At 43.3% G+C, this 27146-nt stretch overlaps 2 protein-coding genes across 4 annotated transcripts in view; one reads left to right on the forward strand and one right to left on the reverse strand.

The window, feature by feature from the left end:
- Nucleotides 1-23223, reverse strand: part of MOSPD2 (motile sperm domain containing 2) — a 474812-nt gene extending 451589 nt beyond the window's left edge. The window contains exons 1-2 of the mRNA XM_078657641.1: nt 23123-23223; nt 22962-23019 (exon numbers count right to left, since the gene is read on the reverse strand). Of these exons, the coding sequence (XP_078513767.1) occupies nt 22962-23019; nt 23123-23152 (88 nt within the window). The 5' untranslated portion in view covers nt 23153-23223. The remainder of the gene's footprint in view (nt 1-22961; nt 23020-23122) is intronic.
- A 490-nt stretch (nt 23224-23713) lies between these two features.
- The window catches only part of FANCB (FA complementation group B), a 466340-nt gene continuing 462907 nt past the window's right edge, over nt 23714-27146 (forward strand). Inside the window, exon 1 of one of the 3 annotated variants that reach the window (XM_078657640.1) lies at nt 23714-23966. The gene's annotated coding sequence lies outside the window, so the exon portion shown is untranslated. Of the gene's footprint in view, nt 24196-24846; nt 24984-27146 lie in introns of those variants that run through there. The other 2 variants (XM_078657638.1, XM_078657639.1) reach the window with 2 other exon arrangements.

Raw genomic sequence — 27146 nt, forward strand, 5'->3', positions numbered from 1 at the left:
CGACGACGCCATTTGACGCCGCTGCTCTCACTGCGACCTGGGGCACTGCACGCCGCACCACTGCTCTTCATACCGCAGCACAAGAGGCATGTTGGCGCCTTCACTCCGAATCCCATCAGAAAGGAGCTCGACCTGCAACGCGAGTGACTTAGAGCGCCCCATCGCCCTTCATCTCTGAAAGGTACTGTTAGCAGGTCTTTCCAACAAATTAGTTGGCCTGCAACCCCACGGTCAGCCAGAACTGTTTTTCGATTTGTTGTTCACGACGCCGTGATCACCCCGGACGGAGCTATCAACAGTAAGGAACAATTTTTAAAAGCATATTTTGATAAATGAAGATTTTGAAGCATAGTGCTGTGGATTTTATCGTATTTGGTCTTGTCTTAAGTATATAAAAATTGGATATTTTTCTGTTGCGGTGTCCTTTTGTAGTGCGTACACTGTATTACTGCTGCTTATGTGCAAATGCTTTACACACTGCCTCTAAGATAAGCCTGACTGCTCGTGCCAGGCTACCACGGGGGTGAGCAGAGGTTATTTTAGAAGGGTAACTCCCTTATCCGGACTAGGTTGGTGGTTTCTGCCTCGCTTTGGCGCAAGTCTCAGCAAGCCAGATATCCCATTTCTAACATGGGCTTCATATAGTCTCGTTGTGTCATCGTTTTCATATAGCATCTTTTGTTTGGGTTAGGTCAAATTTTATATTTACTCTTCTATACTTCTAGCTCACTTTCAATAATCTATATACTGTGTTTATATTAGTCAGTAGTTGAACCAGGTTAGGTTGCTGGTGTAGACAAAAACTACAAATTATTCAAAGTCTCAAAATTTAAGAATGCTTTAATCAATTTATTCAAGGATTTGATTTTTAACCTCACCATGCATAGCCATTTAAAGCCTTCTCGGTAGCATGTAATGCTTCCAGTAAATAAATACAAATGTAGCCTTTATTGCATGCTTACATGTAATGAATTCCCATATAATTGTAAGACTGTTTTTATGCAAAGAATTGCCATGACGCTCAATAAATCACAACCAGAACAAGGAAGCCATTTATACCTCTCTTATTAATGAAATGATTGTATGCCCACTTCAGTTCCTAAGGCACTGGTAGGCCTGGCTTAACTAATGCTCTCCTGGACAGTGATCATCCACCATCTAAACTCTAAACACATTTTGAAATAGAGCTGTAAAAACATTCTACTTACAATAGAAACCAACAATTCCAATGTAAATAAGGATACTCATCCTATCTTGTAATTATCGGGTGTGGGTAAAGAAAGCCACCTCACCAGTACTGTGAGGATGTAGGTCTCTATATCTGCATATACGTTTGATCACATTACTGCATGCTTCAATTTTAGATACTCCATTAATGTCCCATGTTTACGCCACTTATTTAAAATATATATATATATATATATATATAGATTGATGGTTTGATTTAGATACTTGACTTTTGAACAGCTGCATGTTAACTTTATTAAACATTAAGTTTCACATCAATATATATATATATTTTTTTAAATCTGTTACATCTGAAGCAAACACACAGAAATAAAATTTGTTTTGAAGTTCAGAAAAGCAACTCCTTGGACACATCCTCCTTCCACAACAATTCAAGAGATTTACACATAACCTTATGAGAACTAGGACAGTAGACAGCAATTTATTTAAATGATAGGTCCCAAAATGATGTACATGAAGAGAATGCAGGGAAGGTGTAAATGGTTTCTACTGCCATGTGGTCACGACATTCCAAAACAGAAAACATCTGAAAAGCATTGGCATTTGATACCTGGTAATGTGTCAATGCTGATAGTTTGCCCCGTTTAGCCTGCCAGACCCACAAATACAGAGGAAAAGTGCCCTGGTTTCTGAACTGGGTAGGGTCAGTTAGATTTTCGCATACACGTTTCGGGGACCAACCACACTCTCTGCACACATACCGGTCTGCATGTTGTAGAAAGGAGTAGAGAAATTGTTTTGAATTACTGTGAAGTATTTATATATTTTGATCTGCCTAGTTACGCTCAGTTGCTCTTGCATCTAGTGAGGCGTTTATGAATTTATATTGGAGTTCTTGGTGTCCTTTTTTATTGATTCTGCTGGATCTGTTGTTGAGTTGTATGGTTATTTGCATGGCTCACGGGTGTTAACGCTAGGACACAATGTATACAACATGTGGTTTTCTTTACTGTTCTATACAGAAAACCACTCAATGAATATTTAAAAAACGAAGCTGTTAATTCAAATATAATCAAGAGTGCTTTAACTGGGAACTAAGTGACATAGGAGTGTGGTGCAGATGACCAGAGGACTGGGTACATACAAAACATGAACTGATACAAGAGTTTGGCATAATTAAAACGTTGTAGTTATACTTGCAAAACTAGGATAACATAAAAAAAACTTAAAAGTGCAACAAGCCATTACAAATTATACAATTGGAAAGCAAAGAAGACTGGTTTGTCAGGAAAGGAAGAATTGTCAACGACGGTGAGGATGGTGAATTATAGCTAATTGCTTGATGAAGTACGGAAATCACACACAAAACTTCTGTATGTTTGAGCTGAAAAGTGTATTTTGTGTAGTTCGAAATTGGTAGGATAATACACTTGAGTACTGGGTGTACTTAAAATATAAGAAAGATCATGCCACATAAAAGTTCTACTGTAACTGGACTTCAGGAGTGCGTTAATAAGTTCTTTAATGCCTGCCCTCAATAGTGGGACGTAGCATTACTGTTCTCTTATCAAAGTTGGATAGAGGCAAATATCCAGAGAGAAGGGAAAGATAGCTTTCCGTTACGCCACAGACTGGATCCTGACTCGTGGTGCCTACATTGACACTGCCGCGGAATGCGGTACAGCCTGCGGTGTCTGCTCCTTCCTCTGGGCTTGCTGCCAGTTTCACGCGGCAGCCCGCTGTTGATCTCCTGGTGTCAAGGGAGCATCCCGCGACACCTGCTTGTTTTCAGCCTGCGGCTCCTCCCTTATGTCGGGTAAGCCACGGATCTATGCAGCGACCCGTGGTTGTTTCCCTGGCATCTCGAGTACGCCATAGTAATAATTTAGGAGCTATGACTTCCTACTGGGGCTCTAAAAACACTCACCTGGTGCCTGGGGGTACGATATTCTCCTGCCCTGGAAGGGGGGGGGGGGGAATTTTTCCTAAAGGTCTTCTTCCCATAATCCCACAAATTTTGATCACAGCATGCCTTTGGGTGGATTCCTGAACCATTCTAAGATGGCGACCTTTCTTATGTTTTGGCACTATTGGATCCTAATCCAAGATGGTGCCTGTGCATTTCCGGTCCATGGGTATTTAAAGGGCAGAATCTTTCTTTTTCCTTGCGTTTCAACACTCTTCCCTCCTGCTGGTGTTTCTGTGCTCCTGCTGGTGTTAACTTCTATTCTGGATTCCCTGGTTCTGCGTTCCTTCTGGATTGTCCCTGCTTCCTGTACTAATCTCTCAGTGTTGCCCTTCTCTCTTTAGCCTTGTTCTGTACCCTGGTCCTTTATATTCTCCATTCCGCTCAGCGAGTCTCCGCTTCAGCCAGAAGTTTTTTCCTTCTTGTTTTTTTCCTCTTGGGGACTCCTTCTGGAGGGCACACTCTGCCCTGGCGTTACATTGTCAGCAGCACCGTAGCTACCAGAAAGGATATCCCCTACCTCGGATAGAAAAGAATCTTCAAGAATTGGAACCGGGAAAACGTCTCTATGAACTAGACTGGATAAGAAAAGTCCTGAACGTGATAGATTGCAATGCCCAAAAACCCGTTTTGTTCTCGACATTATGGATGTTCCTCAAGCGTCACCAGAAGGGTCAGTTGAGGCACCTCAAGCCCTGGTTGTAAACCGTCCAACCGCAAGCTCAGGACTTACTACTGTTGCGAGATGAAAATAAAGCTTTACGTCAAAATCTTGCAACAAGGACTACAGATATACCAACGGTCTCAGCCACAATTCCTCGTTATTCTGGTGATCCAAATAAACTCAAGGAATTCCACGATTCTTTGACGGCGTTCTTTGCTTTCCGTCCACCCCGTTTTTGCTACACAGAACCAAAGTTGGATATTTAATTTCTGCCTTGTCTGGTCCTGCATTAGCATGGGCGATACCTCTGGTAGCCACAGACAACCTACCATTGTCCAACTACACACTCTTTATTACTGCTTTTCGACAAATGTTTTAAAGACTCAGCTTGGAAACCTCAGCAGATAAAGCCCAGTGTGATATACAACAAGGGAACCACGATGTTCTGCAATATATAACTTGCTTCCGACCACTAGAGGCTGACACAACCTGGGTGGAACACACTCATTACCCTCTTTTAGCGCTGCCTTCATGAGGAAATAAAGTACAAGCTTGTACATTCACTGAGGGATGATGCTATGGCTGGTATGATGGATTTGGCTTTATCTGTGGAACACCGTCTCAATGAACGCCGATCGGAGAGGAGCAAGACTCGTGTTCAACAGCATATGGCGTGCCTGACTTCTTGTAGAACTGATGCTGCCTCTCCTGAAATGTCGCTCGACAGAAGAGCCTGTGCCAATAGGTCTGACTAGAGGACCCTTGTCCCAGACGGAACGAGAACATAGAAGTAAACAAGAACTAGGTTTATATTATGGTTCTCCTGGCCACAAAGTGTGTAACTGCCCTACTCATCCACAGAATCCGTCAGGAAACACAGGAGCTTGCCCTCTTTAAGAAGGGTGATAGCGGGATGGGCTGGTATACCTTCCACCTGTTCTTCAAAGGAATCATCGGTTTCCCTTTTTCTTTTATCTATGCTATTGGGGTTACCCAATGGCAAAGAAGAACAAGTGTTAGCTTTGTTAGACTGCAGAGCCAGCAGCATTTATTTGCATGAAAGATGGGCCCGGAATAACAAATTCTCCGAGTTCCTACGGAAAAACCAGAACAAGTAAATACTGTGAACGGCACTCTACTTGTTTCCGGACCAGTAAAAGAAATGACATCATCGTTACGACTGATGTTCGGAAGACATCAAGAGCATCTGTCCTTTAATCTTATAGCTTCTCGAAAACGGATCATGATTTTGTGAATCCCTTGGCGTATTATTAGGCACAATCCCTATATATACACTTGGAAACCAGGACTATCTCCTTGTCTTCGCATTTTTGCCAACACCGCTATCCTACTGAGGAATACTGGTTACCTATGGAAGTGACTTTAGTGAAGGAAGATATATGTAACTCCATCAATGAGGTACATGGGGTACCTAGTTACCACCAGATGTATGCAGACATTTTCCATAAACCGAAGAATTTGTTGTTACCTCCTCCTAGAGAGTATGACTGTGCTATTCCTCTTGAATGAAGGGCCACCGTACCTTTTGGAAGCATGTAATCCCTCACTGAACCGGAGAAGGAAACACTTATACAATACCTTGAGGAAAAGTTCCAAAGTGGGTTTATTGTATGGTCCTCGTTACCTGCTGGGGCACCACTCTTCTTCGTACCAAAGATAACTAAAAATCTATGGCCACGTATTGATTGAACAAGGCCATAATAAGAGATCGCTACCCCTTGCCTCTCATCAAGGACATCTTAGATTCAGACAGAGGGGCACAGATGTTTACTAAACTCGACCTTCGGGGTGCTTATCAACTCTTGATTCAAAGAAGGAGATGAATGGAATACTACATTAAGAAGACCTTTGGGCCAATTTGAATATAGGGTTATGCCCCTCAGGTTGATCAACGCCCCTGCTATTTTGCAACAATTCATGAACAATGTTTTTTCGGATCTCTTCAACCAGACTTTTGTAGTATATTTTGATTACATTGAACTTTATTACTCAGATCCCAACTTCCAGCATGCACATGACACTCCGGTCTTGGAAAGATTACGGCAGAACAATTTTTTCTGTCAACAAGAAAAATATGAGTTTGACCAAAACAAAGTAGCGTCTCTGGGCTACCGAATCAACACGACAGGAATCAGTATGAACTCACAAAAAACAAAGGCTATTCTAGCCTGGCCATCACCTTCAACCATCAATGAAACTCAATGCATCCTCGGATTGACAAACTTTTATCACCAGTTCTTTGACAACTATTCCCACCAAACATGTTTCATCTCTCAAAAGTAAAAGAAGGAAAATCTGCGGCAGGGAATCAATTGGACTACGGATGTAGAAAAGGCTTTTTAGGTCCTGAAAAAAGCCTTCACTCAAGCCCCTATCTTGCATCATCCAGATACTACCAAGACATTTTTAGTAGAAACAGATGCGCCAGACCAAGCAGTAGGCGCTGTACTACTCCAAAAACAAGAGGACGACGGACTGGAACTCCCAGTCTTCCATTTGTCAAATGTTCTATCGGATTCCAAGATTAATTATTGAGTTCTAGAATGAGAACTTTTGGCAATGAAACTAGCTTGTCGGGAATGCTGACAGTTCTTAATGGGCACTAAAAACCATTTGGAATCAGACCAGACCATAGGAACCTACAATGTCTTTGGAGTATTCAGGGACGGAATAGCCACAAAGCTCGCTGGGCCTACTTTTTTAGTCACTACGACTTTACTATTACCCAGATACCAGGTTCTCAAAACAATTTGGCAGACGTTCTATCACATCAATACCCTGAAAATCCTACTATTCCTCAACAACACATAATAGAACCACAACGAATCGTCAGCACCGTTTAATGGCAGAGTCCAGTCAGAATAAACATCCCTAGCCCAAGAAGATTGGAAGAACATAACCGATCGGCTTAGCCAACGAGATAAACATTATTACAAGGAAAAGGTGCTGTTTTTCCCTTTTAAGAAGGTGCAACTGGAGGCTTTACGGATGTGTCACGATTCTCCCATCGCTGGACACCGTGGTTTCAAGGATACTCTTGAATTGATACTTTATTCCTTTTGGTGACCATCAGTACAGGAAGATACAGAGGCATATGTATTCTCCTGTCCGAACTGTGCTCAAGACAAGACTCCTCACACCAGACCTGTGGGATTGCTTCAACCTTTATCTGTTCCTCCAGAATCATGGCATACAGTGTCCACTGATTTTATCTCTTACCTTCCCGCGTCTGCTGGAAACCAAGTTATTATGGTGACATTGGACTCCTTTTCAAAGATAGACCATTTTACAGCCTTGAGGAAATTACCCACTGACAGAGTAAAGAAAGATCTTCATACAGGAATTCTCTGATCTTCATTACTTTCCAGAGGTCATTATTTCTGATCGAGGTCCCGAGTATGTTTCCCAGTTCTGAAAACATTTCTGCAAGTCCATTCACATAGAGGTAGCACTCTCCTCTGGGTTCCATCTTCAGACCAAATGATAATCAAGGTCTGGAGCAGTATCTTCGTTGTTTCTGTAACTCTACCCAAAGCGAATGGGCTACCTACTTACCGCTAGCAGAATTTTCCTATATTAATGCTGTCCACAGTGGTCCAAGGCAACCCCTTTTTTCTGTCTATATGGCTACCATCCAAGAGCATTTCTCTCTGTTTTACAAGATTCCATTTCTGCTCCTGCAGCAGCTTTGTTTACCCGACATCTCAGAGTAGTACGGCAGAAAATACATTACAACCTGCAGGAAGCAACAAAAAAAAAAAAAGAACGAATAATACTGCAGACGTCCTTCGACGTTAGTCCCCATCGTATCAAATCACTGATATGGTTTGGCTCTTTTTGAAATACTAACCTCATCGCCTGTCCCTCAATCATTTTAGGCCTGGTTTCTATGGGCCCCTTAAGATCACTCCAATAGTAAACCCAGTGTCATTTAACCTGCAGTTGCCTCGTTCCTGGAAGGTGCACCTTGTGTTTCATACCTCACAACTAAAGCCTTATGTCACTGGCCCCTTTAAAAGAGTATTTTCCCCAATCTCCTCCAGTTGGGGGTCAATGATCTACCATAGTACGAGGTCCAAGAAATCTGCTACTCAAGTTTTGTTTAGAAACAGTTTACAGTTTTTGATCCATTGGAACAGTTACCCTCCCAGTGACAGATCATGGGAGGATGCTACCTCTGTTCATTTTGTCCCCAGCTTTTTCCTGCCAAATCCAGGGTCTCTGGAACGGGGGCCTACTGTTATGCCGCGGGCTGTAGCCCGAACCGCGGCGCCTCCATCTACACGACTGCAGACTGCGGTGCGGCCTGCAGCATCTGCTCCTTCCGCTTGGGCTCGCCGTGGGTCCAGGCGGCAGCCTGCTGTTCTGGCGTCACAGGTGTGTCTTGCGACATCTGCTTGTTTTCAGCCTGCGGCTCCTCCCTTATGTCGGCACGCTGCGGATCTATGCTGCGGCCCGTGGTGGTTTCCCTGATGTCTCGAGTAAACCATAGTAAGAATTTAGGAGCTATGATTCCCTGCTGGGGCCCTAAAACTCTCACTTGGCGTCTGGGGGCACAACGTTCTAGCAGTCATTGTCCTACCCTGGGAGGGGAGGGGGGGGGGGCATTTTTCCTGATGGTCTTCCTCCTATAATCCCACAAATCCTGGCCCCAGCATGCCTTTAGGTGGATTCCTGAAACATTCTAAGACTGCAACCTTTCTTATCTTTTGCCACTATTACTTACTTATCCAAGATGGTGAACGTGCGTTTCCTGTCCCATCACTTCCTGTACTTGGGTATTTAAAGGGGGTAAATCTTTATTTTTCCTTGCGTTGCAACACTCTTCACTCCTGCTGGTGTGTGTTCACTCCTGCTGGTGGATTTTCTTTTTCATGTCAGTGTTATCAACTTCTATTCTGTATTTCCTGGTTCCGTGTTCCTTGTTCCTTCTGAATTTTCCCTGTATTAATCTCTATGTGTTGGCCTTCTGTCTTCTTCCGTGCCCTGGGCCTTTGTTTTCTCCATTCCACTCACGGAGGCTCTGCTTCTGCCAGAGGTTTTTCCGTCTTGAGGACTCCTTCTGGAAGGCACTGTCTGCCCTGGTGTTACATTGTCAGCAGTACTGTGGCTACCAGAAAGGGTCACCCCCTACCTTGGACAGGCCAGAAGCTTCGAGAACCGTAACACATCTCTGCGCACTAGACTCAGTAAGAAAAATCCTGAACCGGACCGCTTTCTGCTGGCAGCTTTAGCATCAGTCAAAACTGGTTATACGTTAGCAGCAATATCAAACCCACAGATCTATCAGACAAGGCGCTTTTAGACAGACTCAATTTTGGTCCTTTGAAAAACAGACATTGCCACTGGCGTAAATCAGCTTACATATGAATTTCTACATGGAACATGGTATAATGGAGCAAACCATATAGGCAAGATGGGAGTCTTGGGTTTGGGACACTGCTGCTGTACTGTACATTCGCGGACTATGCTATGACATTCATTACCATTAATATACCTATATTCTGGGAGCAGATATGCAGACTTGGAGACCCTACAGAAATACTAGTGAAATGTATAACACAAGTGAGCAGATGAAACATACCACTACAGAACTTGGGTCAGGGGTAAGTGTAGCAGGAGACGGAGGCAAGAATGTTTACTTCCACCCTTTTTTTTTTAAATCTATACCTATGTGATTTAAACAATGAACTGCCTTGAGCAATAATAGATATTCCTACAAAAACACTGAGACACAAACAGTATGCAGATGATTTAGTCGTACAAAAAGAAACTTAGAAGAATAATTTAATGGCCATGCAGGAAACAATTCAGTTACTGTTAACCTGACAAAAACGCAGGTAGTGTGCTCTGGAAACTTCGACAATAAGAGGGCTTGGTACCTCAAAGTGCAAACACTGGAAAAGGGTGGAAAGTTAGGAGTGCCTAGGTATCCTAGTCAATAAAACAATAAGTTGATGGTCATCCTATGCCACAAAAATAAAAAAAATCAATGGCGAAGTTGTAATGAAAATGTTGAGACGGTTAGTTAAATAAAAGATATAGGGCCTTTCTGTGCAAGTCGCGAAGGGAAGGATAATAACTAGAGCGGGAAAAGGCAATCCCATATTTTGACCCAGTGTGGCTCCCATAATGTACACACTCTATAGATGTGTTGAAGGTAGTCACACTACATTGATTATTCTGCCTACATAGATCAATGCCGATTGAAGTGGTCTGAACTGACTTTGGCCATAAGTCTATTGTCACTGGAACTGTTGATGAGCAGGCCTTTTGAATCCTCTAGTTGTAAAGCCGGTACCATAGGTGGACAGATCTAGGAAGACCATAGCCAAACAGTATACACAAAGGAAAAACTTATATTTGTCATTTAGTACTGACCCAACCGCAGTGCAGATATGAAACTTTAGATTCCTGGATGAAATTACCCCCAAAACAGTCATGTAAGGAAGAGCTAAACACTTACTTATATTATTTTGGAGGCAGATTAACTAGAAATAAGTCTGTACAATATAGAACAGTTTGGCTTATAGTTTAAAACCACAGCATTTAAAGGAATTATTAAAAATCCTTATATTAGGTGGCAATATTTGCCATCAATGCTCGGACATTTAAACGCAGACGAATAGCTGGGGGCATGGCTATTTGTCTCAGGTGACAACCACATGCGAACATACTGAAACCCAAATCCACATATTATGAAATTGTACAACCTTTAATATGATCAGAGGCATATTTACCTCTGTTTCATTGTGGACTAAACATATTACACCACTCTCACCATGGAAGAAGAGGCCAGTGAGGCACTATTGGATTTGAATGACACCAATGGCATGAGATCAGTGTGGTCATTTTGGACCCGTTTAACAATCTAATTTTTATTCATTGTGGCCTTGTTCTGGAACTTATGAGATACACCTAATTTATTAGAAAGACGCTTCAAAAATAATTTTAAATTGTTTGCGAACAAATATTGATATACGCATATTACAGTCTGTGGACTTGCCATCATCATTGCCGAATGTGGAGAGGCCATGAATTATGAGATAAGAAACCTCAAGTCACTTACACAACAATGGTAAGCAAAAGCACAATATATATATATATATATATATATATATATATATATATATATATATATATATATATATATATATTATATAATGCCACTGTTTGTATGGAAAAGTCATCTGTATGGTAAAGAAATGAGTATCCTGTACTATTGTCTGTATCACTAATGCTAACTTTTTTGTCATAGGCGAACACAGATCATGTGTGCGCCATGACCTAGGCCTCTCTCACTGATTGCAATCCGGTTAGACCAGAAGGGGAGCCCAAGCACTGCCCTCATAGTGGTGGAAGGCTACCGCCATCACCGGGAGTCAAGCAGCACAAGCACAGTGGTGGCAGAATAGCGTGTAGTGATCAGTAGCAGTGAACAGCACCTTTTTATCCTGTGTCAGGACTACAGGCTCACTCACCTTTTAAAAAGTTCTGCTGATGTGTGCTTAACTCTCCCTTGGCCTACATCAGGTAGATGTGGAATCCTGCACAATGCAGGAGTAGTGACTGCATTGGTTGTATGCGTGCCTTGGAAGGGTACCATAGAGGGATGGAGCAGTACTGTGGAGTGCTTGTGTGGTTAGTAAATGTACTGGGTGTATGCATGCCAGAGAGTAATACATTCCATGAAAGATGTAGTGCTGTTCAGTGCATACGCAGAGAAAGCATGTGCTGGGCGTATGTGTGCTAGCGCGAAGTATAATACATAAAGTGTTGCGCAGCACTCACACAGTAATTGTGTGTGCTGGCAGTGTGTGTGTTTTGAACTAAGCACACCCTGGTGAATATAGGAAAGCTTCAGTACTGAACAGTGCGTGCAGACTGAGTGTGTGTATTGAATGTATGTGTGCATGCAATGGTACAATGCTTAGAGATATTAGTACTGGAAGGTAAGGGTGCTGTGAGTGTACACCGAGTAAATGTGCCTGCAGGGAGCATTATATGGAGGCTTCTGGGTTCTATTTTGGAAGCCTGGGCCTGCCTGGTAAAGACATGAGGAGGACAGGAATCCCGCACAGACAGGTTTTTTGATTGTTCATTCCTGTGTGCCAGGAGGGACACACTGGAATGAAGGGAGAGACTTCCTTTGTAATTCAAATGGTTGCTCTTTAGTTCAGTGACACATCTCAGGATGGGAAATGGGAAATCATAAACAGTAAGGCTGAGAGTCTGGAATTAATCTTTTTATGCACATATCACAGTGGCTAACATCCAGGTGTGAACTTTGATCACTCTCATGAATTGAGTTGTGAGTCAATCAGCTTTGGAGTCATGCCTGCTGTAACAAACATATTTCATAAGGAAAGAAGAAGGAGAAGTGTCCACTTCAAAAGAAGCAGACCCCCAACACAAAGACCCTAAATCACATTTGGTGGCTGAGAAAAGGTTATAAGAAGGGGCGGTGGAGTCCTCAGACATCTGTCATCTGCCAGGCAGGCTGTGAGAGAAGGGAATGCTCTGGAAGACTTCTACCTGTAACCAGGCCTAGGGCCATAGGTCTGCTAATCTCTCTGTTGGGAAAAGGGATATCACCCAAAACACCAAGATCACCTGCCCCGGAGCGTGGGGCACCATTGCCTACCTGCTTGCCAAGACGAGTGTGCCCTGTGAGGGAGAGGAGAGTGTTGGAAAGAGTGAGGTCCAATAGGGAGCCCTGAACGAGGACTCCTTTAGCCAGGAGTGAAGTTGTGCACCAATCAGGAAGTTGCCCATGTGTAGTATTGGCTCTGCAACCCTTGTATGCCAGGAGAGGGCTACATTGTACTGAGCCGAATCTGGAGTGCGGAGCCGGAAGCACCAAGCCACATCTCAGAGAAGCAATGGCCCTGTATGCCAGCGTGCAGGGGCGGGGGGAGGAAATTGGTCACCAGTGAACTGAGTTTGGGCCAGGTGCGCAGGAACTTGTGACTGTCGAAATCGGTGTCCTGTATGCTCGGGGGGGGGGGGGGGGAGAGGGAGGGAGGGACACCGTAGTGAGGGCGATCACATTAGGAGCGCCTGCATTGTGAATACTGTGGCAATGCCGTATGTCAGGAGAAGCTGCCTGTACACTTTAGCCTAGGGTTCATGTCGCTGCCCGACCGAAGGAGAACTGCTGTGACCAGTGGGTCGAGCCTGCATGTTGTGATCTGCACCTGACTAGGTCCCCGCTGTCGAGGACGTCACACCCTCCTTGGAGCTGGAGGATAATGCCAGCACCCCTTCACACTGTAGAAATAAAAGTCTGACTAGGTTTATTACTATTGCTTCAATTAACATGTATAAATTAGCACATTTATTTTCACAGGCATGGCATAAATATTCCTATATCTCCCCTCCACGAATCAACACAGATTCCTTAGCACTTGCTGTTGGACCTCCTGCGAGTTTCCCAATGGAAAAGTGATGCAACCATAACTACAGTGAAATTGTCACCCCTGTAGCGTATAGATATATAATGTACAGTTCTTGTCATATGCGGAGAACACAGTTGTTTATGTGGTTTATATGTAAATGAAAACTAAACGATAAAAAAAAATCCAATTAAGCAAATTAGTATTGTCCTGCTTATCGCTACTTGCACAGCCATTGTGAAAATAGAAAGAAATTAACTGAATAAACAAAGGTTTCAGTGGGAGTTAATGTTGCAATGGTGGCACACTTAAAAAAATATAGTCTCATAAGTACTAAAATACTTCAAATAAGGTACTTTTTACGTGACGACACCTTAGTGCTATACGCTTTACTCGCTGGGAAGGAGTACCACCTCATCAAGACTTTACAAGCAACAATGCGCATCGCACAAGGAAGCATATATTTCATAAACATATTGATAAAATGTAAACAGTACTGACTAGGTTATAATAATTAGGCATATATCATTTAGAGTAGGAATATCGTCTTCAAGTTTGCAATAAGATTTGCACTTAACTAGGCCTTTAAAACCAACGCATCCAAAGACATGCAGTATAAGGCTCCTGGGATGCAAACAAATGTAAGTTAATAGAGGACCTGAGAGATAAGGTATCACTTATTGTTAAAAGGTTTCACAGTCCAAGCTCGTAACAGAGCCTTGATTCAAACAGAGTACCAAGCACTGAATGCTCAGCTAGTCATATAATCGGGTCTGAATCTTAAGACCGACAATTAACAATGCCTCGTTGTAAATGTTCGTTAAGAAATGAAGCGGGAAGCAGTGCAACGTTGCTTAAACAATAGGATTTTTCTTTCAGCTGCTCAGAAGGAGAATGTTCAAAAATTTCACTCTGAAGGAAAAATGTAAAGTGGGATGCTTTATATCCTTCACATTACTGTAGTTTACTTCTATTCTAGCTAATACATTTCTCAAAATACAAACTTAGTCAGCTCACATAATACTTTAGGGAAGCTTTATTTTGAACACTTTGTCGCCTAAATGTCACTAAATAGCAAATTGCAGCACTCCTATAGAAAATTTTATATAAGAGTAAAGAAATAAGACGTGCCTCAACTATTCTCAATTTGCAAATACAAAAGGTAATAATTATGCACACACTGTATTTAATTTTCATGCATAAAGTTTCACAAACGGTACCATGTAGCAACGCTTTTTTAAACAACACTGATTATTAGCTGCTTCACATAACGATTTGGCACCAACTCAACACCAACAGTTCCCACTTATCAGGAGTTTGCTTTCGTTACTTCCTTTCAGCCACATCGCTCACTTTTGTATGCCAAGTCTAATCTATCTTGTTTGACAAACACCTCTTTAAAGCCTTCATCTCAGTTCCCACCACAAATAAAATACGCATTGCAGAGCTTATAGGGGCAGGTACAACTTGTTGTGAACTTCCAAAATAAATCTAAGTTCAAAGATTCTGATTGCATTTCCAACAATAGTCTGCGCCTGGAGATTTAAGGGGATGAACATTTTCCCTGCCACCAATGAATCAACCTAGCAGTGGTGTATAGGAGACACATGAATACTTTATTAACAACACAAAATAAACATATGAGTAGAGTGCAAGAATTTGGTAGAAGTGTTATGATTGTTTTAATTTGTGTGACCGACCTTTAAATTCTTGAGCCAATGAAGTGGTATCATTACTCCATATATTTAAAGTGGCGTTTTCTTCTAAGCTAATGAGTCACAACTTCATGGCACACCCACTCAGGTCACTTTAGGTCTGTCTTAACACAAACAGATTAATTCAGCATCCACTATGCCAACTTGGCATTGATTAATCAGTGCAGTCATTATTTATGTAAAAGTAACAAATGGAACTTTTGCACACATCTGCCATGTCCACAAGTGGATGGTGCTACTTAATGTTTGGCACACACTCTGTAGCCCTCAAGAATGAAATAAATCAAGTGATGGGGAAGTATTATAATGCTGCATAAGTTCATATCAAACTTTGTAACCCTGTTCACATTAAAAAAGTTACATCAGAAAAACATTTACAAATTGAGATAATTAAATTCGTTCTGTTTACTCATTTAGGATAAATTTGCCCCATCTACCCTTCCACATGATAGCCAAATGTGTGCAATATATGATATTTAATTTGCTCTCTACATCAGACATAAGAATAATGCCATTCTGCACGGGCTGTGCTACACTAAAGCAATACTAGGAAGCAACCTCATGCCCAACAGCAACGTGAAGCCAGGCTACCTCTAGGAACATCAAATAAAATAACATTGCAAAGCGAGATGTCAGAAAAACGAGAAGAAATATGACTGATTTGGGCAACAAACATACCTGCGCTGATCGTGCATACTGCTCGCTGATTCAATGTTCTCGCCCATGCTCCGTGAACCATCCACAGTGGATCTAATAGATTGCATTTATTAGTTAGGAAGTTTTTTGAGCATTGGCTTGTTGTGATAGACCACTTCAGTAAGGGTGGTAGAATACTGTACTTATTGGCAAGGGGGGGGTGGAACTTTTTCAGGAAGTTAGAATTGAGCCAGGTGGTACGATTGCTTCACTGATCCAATATCCATTATTCACTCCCACTGCCATGGCAGATACTCAGTCATACTGCAATTTGAACAGCTATGTTTTCAGGACCCTCTGAGAGGACCATATGAGGAAAAGTTGATGGCTAATTGCTCGGGCTCTTGTGGTACCATGGACCGTTGCCCTAGTCCGCATTGTGCCTGACAGTTTTTAGGTCGAGGTAATATCCAGTCGGCCGAAGGCAGAACCGGAAGTACCGAGATTTAATGTTTCTTAGTGTGGACTATTTGTCCCGCCTCTGTTTTTGCCTCTCTCCCATTGGCTGGCTTCCTAAATGGAGGCCAGCCATTGGAGGAGAGAGCCGTCCCTCCGAATAGGCTCCGTCTTTTTCGGATTTGGGGGGCGTACATTTTGCTGTTCTTTCGCCAGTGACGTCACCCGTCACTCAGAACAACATAACACACGCCCCCGAATGCGAAAATTACCATGCTTTCTCCGAGGCATTTCTGCTTTGCCTCGGAGAAAGACGGTGGTGGTTTTCAGAGCTGCTCGGCTCGTCCCCCCTCCCTCCGCCCGCAGCTCTCCTCTGTCCCGCTCCCCCTCCTCCATCCGCCCGCAGCTCTCCTCTTTCCCGCTCCCCCCCTCCCTCTGCCCGCAGCTCTCCTCCGTCCCGCTCCCCCCCTCCGCCTGCAGCTCTCCTCCGTCCCGCCCCCCTCCCTCCGCCCGCAGCTCTCCTCTGTCCCTCTGTCCCGCTCCCCCCCTCCCTCCGCCCGCTGCTCTCCTCCGTCCCGCTCCCCCCTCCCTCCGCCCGCAGCTCTCCTCCGTCCCGAAACGTGAATAACATTTGTGCAACCCTCAGATAAACAATGAGCCTGAGCAACAGAGGCGTGAGTCAAGATCTACAAGGGCGATACGAGTGGCAGGTTCTCAGGTCAATGGGGCAATTGCAAGCACCAGACCAGGAAATGCGGCTCTCGTGCGAAAAACAAGCTTTAGCAGAAATCTTTATGCAACTTCTTGGATGGAATGCACGTTCCAGGCATTACATGATTTTCTCCTCGCACAAACACACGGTGAGTCACAGGTGTAGTACAGGTTTGCAGACAGGCTCTGAGTGGCGGGTTGTTGTGGTCTGACTGCGTGTTTGTATGTTTCCAGTGAGACTCTGCCACAGGCCAGTTTCAGGGAAGCATATCCTATTGTTACGAGGCTGGACGCCCGTTAGGCTTAGCCAGGGAAGTCACTGCTCTCCGTGGGATTGCCACGCGATACGGACGCTACCACCCCTACTGTTGCTGATCTCAGGGGTCAGGACCGGAGGCATCGGTAGAGAAAGCCGGCAGGGCCCTTAGAAACGTGTTTATTTCCTGTGGTATCCACTGCTCCTCATCTGCTAGCACCTGAGCAGTGACTAGGAGGCTGCTAGGGGATGAGGTCAAGGGTCAACTCTGTAGTGACATAGTAAAGTCCCTTTGCATGACCCCTCGCTAGTTCGTCTTGGATTTTTCCGAATCAACGTATTTATGAAAGGGAAGAGAGGGCTTTAATGCACGGAAGTATAATCCACCAAGCACTACTCCTGGTCGCAATTATTGAAGGTGAGCTCACAACTAAACCAAAGAGCTAGAATTTGACCTTCGTGTTTGTGCAAACTGCAAACCACTACTTCTCCGACCTCAAAAAAGATAATGAAACAACTCAATAGCATTTGTTTAATGACCATTTGAAGGGTGAAAGGCTGAAACGCATCGGGGTTAATAGCTGTGACGTGCAGATTGAGATATAGTCAGTGTATATCCAAATCACTGAGTTATTTTATTGTCCTCGTCTGGGTATCTGAAGGTGGAACACACACCACGTCTTGAAGATACTCTCTCAATGACATGTAGAAAAAGAAAAAGTGATGGGTGGAATTCTTCAGTTAACCCCAACCACTGGTAAGTACTGATTTTTTGTGCCTACTATACCACTCCAGCCATAGACCATCGCATGCAAGCCAGCCTTGGTCATGATCCAGTAGAAACAAGAAGCACTGAACTGCCACCCTTGACCTCATCCAGATGGGACCACATTGGTGTCAGACGATTTAGGCCTAATCAGTGAGATGCAACTTGGGCCAAAGGCACAGTGAGCCCAGGCCCACAGATGGGGGTGCCTGTTGCACTTAGGGTGTCTCACCTAGACAAACAGAAAGGTGGATGGTGGAATGCTTAAATTATTTGCATCTGCTGGTAATTAATTAAAGTCACACTACAGGCCACTGCTTTTTAGGTCGAGGGACCTATAAGCTGCGAAGCAGCTTCCGGTCCGGATATCTTATGTTTTGGAGTAGGGCACTTTAGACCCGCCTCTCAGCTCCGTTCGCTTCCATTGGCTTGCTTCCTAAATGGAGGCCAGCCATTGGAAGAGAAGGGAGTCACTCCAAACAAGCCCTGTCTTTTTCGGATTTGGGGGCGTACGTTTTGCTGTTCTTTAGACAGTGACGTCGTCCGTCACTCAGGACAGCAAAACACGCCCCCAAATCCGAAAAATGTCGGAAGCTTGAGGCCGCCATTTTGCTGCTGGTAAGGTTGAGGTAGGCTGCTCTCGCTTGCCTCGTTTCTTTTCCCCACTGTTCCATTGATTTTCCTTGGTCTCCTTCTTGCTATTTCCCTGCAGACTCCCACCTTTCTACTCCCTTTTGCTCTCACCCGACCTCCCAGTCCGTAGCTCCCTGCTCCGGCAGGCTTCCTCTCGGTGCTTCTCGTCCTGCGCGCTCCTCTCCCCTGTAATCTCCCACCTCCCTGCACTCTCACTCCCAGCTCGCCTCCATCCAGTCTCCCTCCTCCCTCTACCCTCCCGTCCCCAGCAGTCTCTCAGAGCGCTTCTGGAAACGAGTGATTACTGCTGCTAAGGAAGTGCTTCTTGCTATAAGTGATATCGAGCTGAAATATGCGGGGCCTCCAGCCACAAACCACCTTTCCAGCTGTGTTTGAGTCTGCTGGTTTTGTGCTTCGTGTTTTCCCGGTGCCTTCTAGGGGTTGTTGAGCTGGCTTTGCCTTTCCCATTCTGCAGCTTGCTGCTTATCTCGGGAGGGCGGTGCCAGGGATGATAGGTCGGTTTCTGGTTGGTTTGCCGTTCGCTGCAGCTGGTGCTGCTGGCCCTGTCTGGGAAGGGGATTTCCAGCCCTGTGTATTCCCCGTCCAGGGGCGCTGCAGGTTTTAGAACAGATACGGTGTGGGTGTAACCTGCTCTACCTGCTATTAATAAAAGTATTTTCTGTGCGCGCGCTGATCCGTACTTCATGCTGCAACCATGTGCCACGGTGCTCAGTGGTGCAATCCTAGAGGTGTGGGTGCTCACGGCCCCAGGGTAATAACTCTCTCCTACTCACTATCAACTACTCACTCTACTACTTACTCTGTGTGTGGGTGCTAATGCAATAGGTCTTGCATCTGCAAGCAATTAAGCTATTGGCAATATAAATGACAATGCCATTTATTTAGGATTTAAACAAAAAAACAAAAAAAGAAATGTCATGAGCAATGCCAATAGCTTTACCTTTAATAATGCCGAGACCATTGCATTGTAAATGCTTGTTTATTTTTATCATGGGATTCTGAACTCTTCCAAGAACTAATGGAGTGATTTCAGGGCTGGCTTCTTGTGATCAAGTCTGCACAAGTTCAATTATATTACCCAAGTCTCATGAACTCTTTTCAATCAATCAATTAGGTCGTACTTGTGTAGTGCTGCTCATCACCCAAGAGGGTATCCAGGCGCTGTGCTGCAGGTGTGTTCTTTATAGATATTTTTAGATTATGCTGCAGCAGAAAATAAAGACAAATGCGCCTGCAAGGGGATTTGTTGGTTAGAAACCAATCACAGATTATAGACCTATAATTATTTGTTATGGATCGTGGTCTATCCAACCTAATTGGCATCTGTTTATAATTCCTTGTGTCTCAATATTTAGGACTACGAAATTAAATCACAATAGGTACAAAAAACTACACAGGATATTAGTTTCATAGAAAGATGATTATTTTTATATTATTGAATTTAGGGTACCTATTATACAGATATGATCTTTTTTGTTCTGATTTAATTTGAACAGCAGCATCTCTTTTTGTTTGAACATAGGAGTCGCTGCCGCATATCTGTAATAGATTGGACTTTAATACAGATGGATTCATCAAGTGATTTATTTAATTCATGTTCATTTGTAAGGCTTTGTATAATTGTTTTTAATGCTGAACAGTACCCTAATTTCAATAATATAAAAATAATCATCTTTCTATGAAACAAATATCCTGTGTAGTTTTTTTGTACCTATTGTGATTAATTTCTTAGTCCTAAATATTGAGACACAAGGAATTATAAACAGATGCCAATTAGGTTGGATAGACCACGATCCATAACAAATAATTATAGGTCTATAATCTGTGATTGGTTTCTAACAAACAAATCCCCTTGCAGGCGCATTTGTATTTATCATATATTAGCCCAAGCTCGCAAAGGTTTATTGGGTCACCCACTTTTTTCAAATAAATGCAGCAGAAAATAAGCCATTACTAAATGTAAGAACAGCAATTTAATGAATTCCAAAACCTGAATTGCTTTCATTTTGATCTTAACTGGAAAAATGTAGTGCAGACAAGCTCTCCCATAACGAGCTGCCAAGAGGCCCCTTGTCATGCCCTGACTTATAACAGATTTTTCACTTTCAGCATTGTAACCTTGGGTTACAAAAAAAATAATCATACCACGTAAAGTGCTGCTATCTAAAAAGGTACAAAGGGGGTGGTGATGGACGGAGCATCTGAATCAATCCAACACTCACACCCAGTCAAAAGATCTGGGTTTGATCCATCACCGTTCTTTAGCCCACTCTGCCACCCCAGTTCAGACATGGCTATATGCAAATCAGTCTGACCCTGTGCCTCATGGGAACAGTCCAGCCCGAACTGCCAAGCCATGCCTTCCCTGGACCGGAAACAAGCTTCCGAGGACCGGTTTCTGGCATTCCAGCCGTCTTCAGCCCGTCTTGCTTGAATCCAGTGGCAAAGTGAGCAAGGGACTCACATCTGAGCATACCCTGCCACTCTTATGGCGGCCAAAAGCCGTACAAAAGGGCATTGGCCGAAGGTGTCACATGATATTGAGCAGTTTGGCAGCAATGCTGTCAACCGTTCCAACTCGCAATACCAACACCATCTTATTCATTAAAAGAATACTCCAGGAATGGTCAAATACAATTTCAGAGGAACATATTCATAACTAATTTTACATCTTGTAGTCGTGCCCCTGACAACAGAGGTACAATCTAGAGTCAGTCCTTGTAGTATATTAAGATGCTATATTTGAAGCAGGCACATGTTTCTAACAAATGTCTTCATTTGGATAAAACAGCAAAGCTGAAGGGGGAAATGATCAAATTAACAAAAAAATATGATAGAATATCATGTACTCAATCGAGTTCAACATTACAGAAATTGGAGCATTTTTAACAGCACACATTCCATCACAACGTATTTGGCGATTTTTACGGATTGTAGAACATCATTAATCAAAGCAACATTGGTGTTGTATGTGGCCAAAAAATGTATGTAGCCATGATACAGAGGGTAATACACAGATTTAGAGAGTTATCAAAGAGGTGCAAAACAGGTGGCACTATGCCCTCATGAAACTTTTGATGGCATCACAAGGAATGATAGACTATAGCTGCATGCAAGTTACTACTTTTCCAAAAGGAAACACCTAAGTGAACTTCTTTAAATAAAAAAAAATCACAGAAATAAAACACAAAACATCTTGATAACAAAAATAGCAATCAAAATGTGGACTCGTTTGGAAAAAAAGAAAATGTCATTTTGCTGGGCTTGGAGGCATTCCCACAATTCACGATATAGCAATAGGGTAATTAGAAAGGGTCCCCGTGATCAGAGGAGTTTCATCAAAAGGTTAAATAAATGTCAAATAATATAACACGGATTCATGTGATGACAAAAGTGGTGTGCATTTAAAAGAAGCAGTTCTATATCACCAGGAAAGATGTCAAATGACAATTCACCATGATACCATTGCAGGAAGTGACAGCAATGTATTTAAAAAAACAGCCAGCTCAATAAAATAGCAAGAACGTTATTAAATCAGATAAAAGTCTACTTTAGTTACCACTCAACAGCACAGCCATTATCATAGGCCGTATATAATCACTGTATACCAAAGACCTACTTAAAACGCTAACGTATGGGCTCAAAAGGCGAATAATAAAAATACAGCTCCAAATACTAAGTATAGCAATACATTTCCTGGTATAGGCTGATATTCACAAGCATGATAGGCGCAAGCCCAGATGCAACGAGTATGTTTACAAGAAAAAGTTCCAAATGCCTGGGCAGTCACAGCCCCATATATGCCCAGGCAAAGCATGAAATGCCAATGTACAACCTTTGTGTGAAAGACAAAAACAACACAAGGCGGGGAACAAAGCGACAATTACACTAACGTTTGCTTGAAGCGACTGATACAATAGATTCACAAATACTTCCACACTTATCAACTCTGTTTCGAATCATCTGTGCCATTAATAACTTCCCTTTTCTGCAGTTTTCTTTAGCGCGAATTCGACACGAAGGAATTAGAGCGCTTTAAATGAGCATTAGTTACATTACACAGGGTCACATTGATTTTTCAAGACACGTGTAGATTATGTGATTTGATCGGAATCACATGATGTTAGGCCGACCGAAAATGGAAACAGATTCCCCAGTTCCTAAAGCAACAACTCTGGCCGCAGTGCCACGTCGTCTCACAGTTTGACTACTGGATGAAATAAAAACAAAGTTTAGACATATAGAAGACAGTGCGGCTTCTTACAGCAGCAGCTGAAAAACAACCCCGATACTTTCTCATTCCAGTCACACTGCTCTTACTAGCTGGTCATGCACCGGTTCAAACAGGTGGTTGGACCAGAGAAACCAGATGCGCTCTTTGCACCTGTGATCTGCGCGGGATAGGAGTGTGTGGGGAGACTGGCGTCACAACAAGGTTCACTCCTAACCTCAACGAGGCTAGTAACCTCCTATAGAAGCACCCCCCCCCCCTCCTCCCCCTCCCCTTCTCGTAACCCCGTTAACTGTACTTACCTAGCATATACTGCTCTTTAAAGCGTCTTCTAGTTTCCTCCAGCTTTCGCCCGTTGTCCTATGAGAAGGACAAAACAAAACAGAGGAGAGGACTTTAAATACGCTGACAATACGGCACCTAACCATGTTTCAGCTCACGTCGCCGAATTACTGACACTCACATCTGCCATATCGTCTTTATCTGTGGGCATCTCCGAAGCCAGAGCGTGACTACTTTGTAACAGGACAAGCGGCGAGAATAAGACAAGAAAATAGACATCGAAGAAGGACTTGGCAGATAAATCCTTCCCAATGAAAGAATGTCACTAACAAGGTTGGGTGGGAGATAAACGGCTACTCCCACAAACAGTTACAAATGCCGCCCATGTTGAAAAGGCATCAGAAATGTTTAAGGTGGCACAAACACTCAGACGGATCAATAGTGTGAACTTTAAAATGTGAGCGAAAAAGACTGCTCACATTTTCGAAAGATTTTTATGCGTTTGAACAAAATTGCTGAAGCGAAACGTTATTAGATTAAACGGAAAAATGTCGAAGTTCTGGGTCAGCGGCATAAATAGTCAAACATCTATTGTAAGTTTAGGGTTGGTACAACAAGTTTGCAGGTCAGTTTGTACAGCTGGTTGTGCTACCCACACAAATTTAATTTAAAGATGGTTCTTGAGTTTCTATTTCTCGCAGACGTTCAAAGCGGTATATGGTTAGAGCGGAGGAGCTTATAACAGTAAAGGTTCGAACTTCGAGTCTTTTGCGCTAGTCTTGAACGGTAAGAGTTCCTGACCAGTATACAATTTGTGGTCTCCACGACGTGCGACATGATGGGGTACGTCGGATATTGAGTATACTACGGTGACCTGGGATCACTGAATAACTTGAATAGGGCAAGATACAAACCCTCCGGAAGCCACGGAACTGCTGAGCAACTATCTCCCGAAATGCTTTGCTGGACAGTGGCAGACATGTCAGAGCCAGGCATTTTTAGACTTTCCCAGGTTAATCGTTTATGTGAGTTGACCAGCACTTGGTTTATATTGATAAAATAATGAATATTTTACATGATTGTTAAATGGCAAAACTCAGCGTAGTTTGTGCTTCATTGGATATTGTTCAACGACGCTGCGCGAAGAGCAAAAGCTTCAGGAAGTGCGTTAGCGTCAGCACAAGCAGGATAATGCCACCCATGGAAGCTGCAGGATCACTGGCGGTCTCTCCCCTGGAAACTTTCATTTGAATGGTAAAGCCGTTATGTAAGAAAAGTTAATTGAACTGTTTAAACCAGTGTATCTTATGTATGTCAATAGACCCGATTCAAGGGGGAAACTCGGGAGTAGGTACAAATTGGCTTAATTTGAGCTGTCTCTCTTCTTTTTCAATAGAAGTCAAAGCGGCAACATTCCCCTGATTTTTTTCTCAAAATTTCCATCTTTCCTGATTTAAAATATTGATACCCACCCTCGTCGCCAGTGTTACATTTCATAAAGAAGTCAGACGAGGTGAATTAAGTTATGTATTTATTGGTTATAAATACATTGAACCATTGGGTTAAAGAGCCTGGGCCAACTGACTCCAAATGGAATATGAGTCATGTAGAATCCTGACCCATGGTTTCATTAGTCACCATTGGCCAGGATGCCACACAGATGCACTTAATTAGTTGCCATTGACAGTTGATGTTTCATTTCCACAACTGACAACTCCGACACTTAGATGAGTTGTGAAGAAACGTCTTCATTTAGATTTCACCAACACAGGCTTCGTGGAATACGGAGCGCAAACAACGCCTCCGCTCAGCCGGTCACCAGCTGTCAACTGTCAACATTCCTGAGTTGACAGCTGGTGACGTAGAGAGCAATGGTACGGTGTCCGTAAGTGGACACAAAGCAATCATAACACATCTTCCCCCCAAGGAGAGAGAGAGAGAGAGAGAGAAAAAGAAAGAATGGAAAGGAGGAAAAGAGATCAGGAAGGAGGATGAAAGGGGGGAAACAACGGAGGCAACAAGGCAAAAGAATGATATAACAGGTGAGGATTTACACAATGTATAACTCACAAACATAGTCTGACAGTTTCACAGGTGGTAAAAACCTCCTACCCGCCCTGCTGGTGGCATAGCTGTGGACTGTGTTGAGTGTGGGTGTGGGAGGTAACATTCTACTTGTTCTGCCTGTTCTTGTCGAACACGGCCCACTGTGGATGGAAGAGGCATTAGTTCTGGAGTGGGATGCACAGCTGTGTTACGGGTGTGAGATTCCCAGTCCATTTCCTCGTCTGACAACTCAGTTAACGTACTGACAAATGCATGGGTGTGGGTTTGGTTATCACTGTCATTGTCAATCGGGGTGTTTTTGCACCGTGAAAGGGCAGAGAAGTGCCACACCCTACCATCACTGAGCAAGGCTGAATTGCAGTACACTTTGCGTACAATAAGGGGCTGTGTGAATATATCACTGTCCTTGCTAATGTGACTGCTTCTTTTAACCTTGACGGTGTCCCCAATTTCAAAGCTTGACAGGTTTGCACCCATGTTTTAAATCATGATTCATACTTTCCCTTGCTGCTGGCTTGCGCTGTCTTCAGCTTACCCCTAACTTGCTCTGTTGACCAATTGACCCTTTTTGCTGCCTTGACCCTACCTACATTGTCCTTGGACAAGGGGGTTCTACCTCGCATCAGCACAAGGGGCTGTGGCCAGTACTGACACATGGTGTGATGCGGTACGCCCACTCGGTTTTAAGTATTTCCTGTTTCCACTCCCGTTTATTGCTATTTGCCAGTTGCACAATGCCCTTGATGACTCTGTTGAACCTATCTACCGCCCCATTGCCAGCGGGGTGATATACAGAGGTGGTTTTGTGACAGATTTTGTTTCTAAGGATGTAGCTCTTGAAGGTGTCCGACGTGAATTGAGGTCCGTTATCACTGATTACGGTTTTGGGAAGTCCCTCACGTGTAAAGACTTCTTCAAGAAATTTTACAACACCTAAGGAATCTGGCTGGGTGACAAACCCAACCTCGGACCATTTGGAGAAATGGTCGATAAGGACAAATACATACACCATGTCCCCATTTTCAGTTATGGGCCCCATAATGTCTACCCCTACCGTTTCTCACGGCATGGACGGGCAGGGAATGGGTTGTAATGGGGGTCTAAAAGTCACCTGTGATTTGTCTGAATTAAGACATAAGGTGCAGTCCCTGACTACTCTCTCAGCTGCTAGAGTTACCCAGGGCCAACAGTAACTGTTCTTAATTCTATTTTTAGTTTTTGCAATGCCCAGATTTCCCTCGTGGCAGATTTTGATTATTTTCCTTCTTAGCATGGTAGGTGGGATAACTTCCCCCCCTTAACAGTAATCCGTTTTCATGGGAGAGTTCCTCTTTCACCTCCCAGAAATGTCTTAATCTTTCAAGCAAGGTTTTCTTAGAACTCCAGCCCTTTGTTACCATGTCAACCACTTCACAGAGTGTCTTATCTTTGTTTTGTTCGGAAATCCATTCATCTATAGAGATTCCCTCTAGCTCCTCGTTTACACTAGCGATACATAGTTCATCACTTTCATCATGTTTCTCACGTTCTGGTATGGGCATGCAGCTTAAAAAGTCAGTAACTACATGCTTTGCCCCAGGGACATACTCCACAACATAATTGTAATCAAACAATCGAACAGATAGCCGTTCTAGCCTAGGCGATGCTGCGTACAATCCCTTAGTGGTAAAGACTTTTGTCAGTGGTTTATGGTCGCTGCGTAGAGTAACATTGCCACCCCAGACAAACTGTCTTAAGTGTTCAAAGCCCCAGACGCATGCATGCCAGAGCCTCACTCTCAATGACTGAGAATTTTTCCTCACTCGGAGTGAATGAACGTGAGGCAAAAGCTATGGTTCACTCATTGCCTTTAGCATCTCATTGTGTTAAAACAGCATCCATTCCCCTACAACTTGCGTCAGTTGTAATGTTTTCAAGTAGGGGGTCAAAACCTTGCAATGGCACAGTTGAACACATTTCTTTTTTTAAAGAATTGAAAGTGTTCTAACAATCCTCATCCCATATGAATTTGTTCTTCAATTTTAACAATTGTCTAAGGGAATACGTTTTGTGAGAGAAGTTCTTTATGAATTTAGCATAAAATTCTACCAATCCTAGGAAGGATCGTAACTCCTCTTTGTTCTTTAGCACAGGTGCTT

This window comes from Lissotriton helveticus, chromosome 8 (assembly GCF_964261635.1).
Source record: "Lissotriton helveticus chromosome 8, aLisHel1.1, whole genome shotgun sequence".
Lineage (NCBI taxonomy): Eukaryota > Metazoa > Chordata > Amphibia > Caudata > Salamandridae > Lissotriton > Lissotriton helveticus.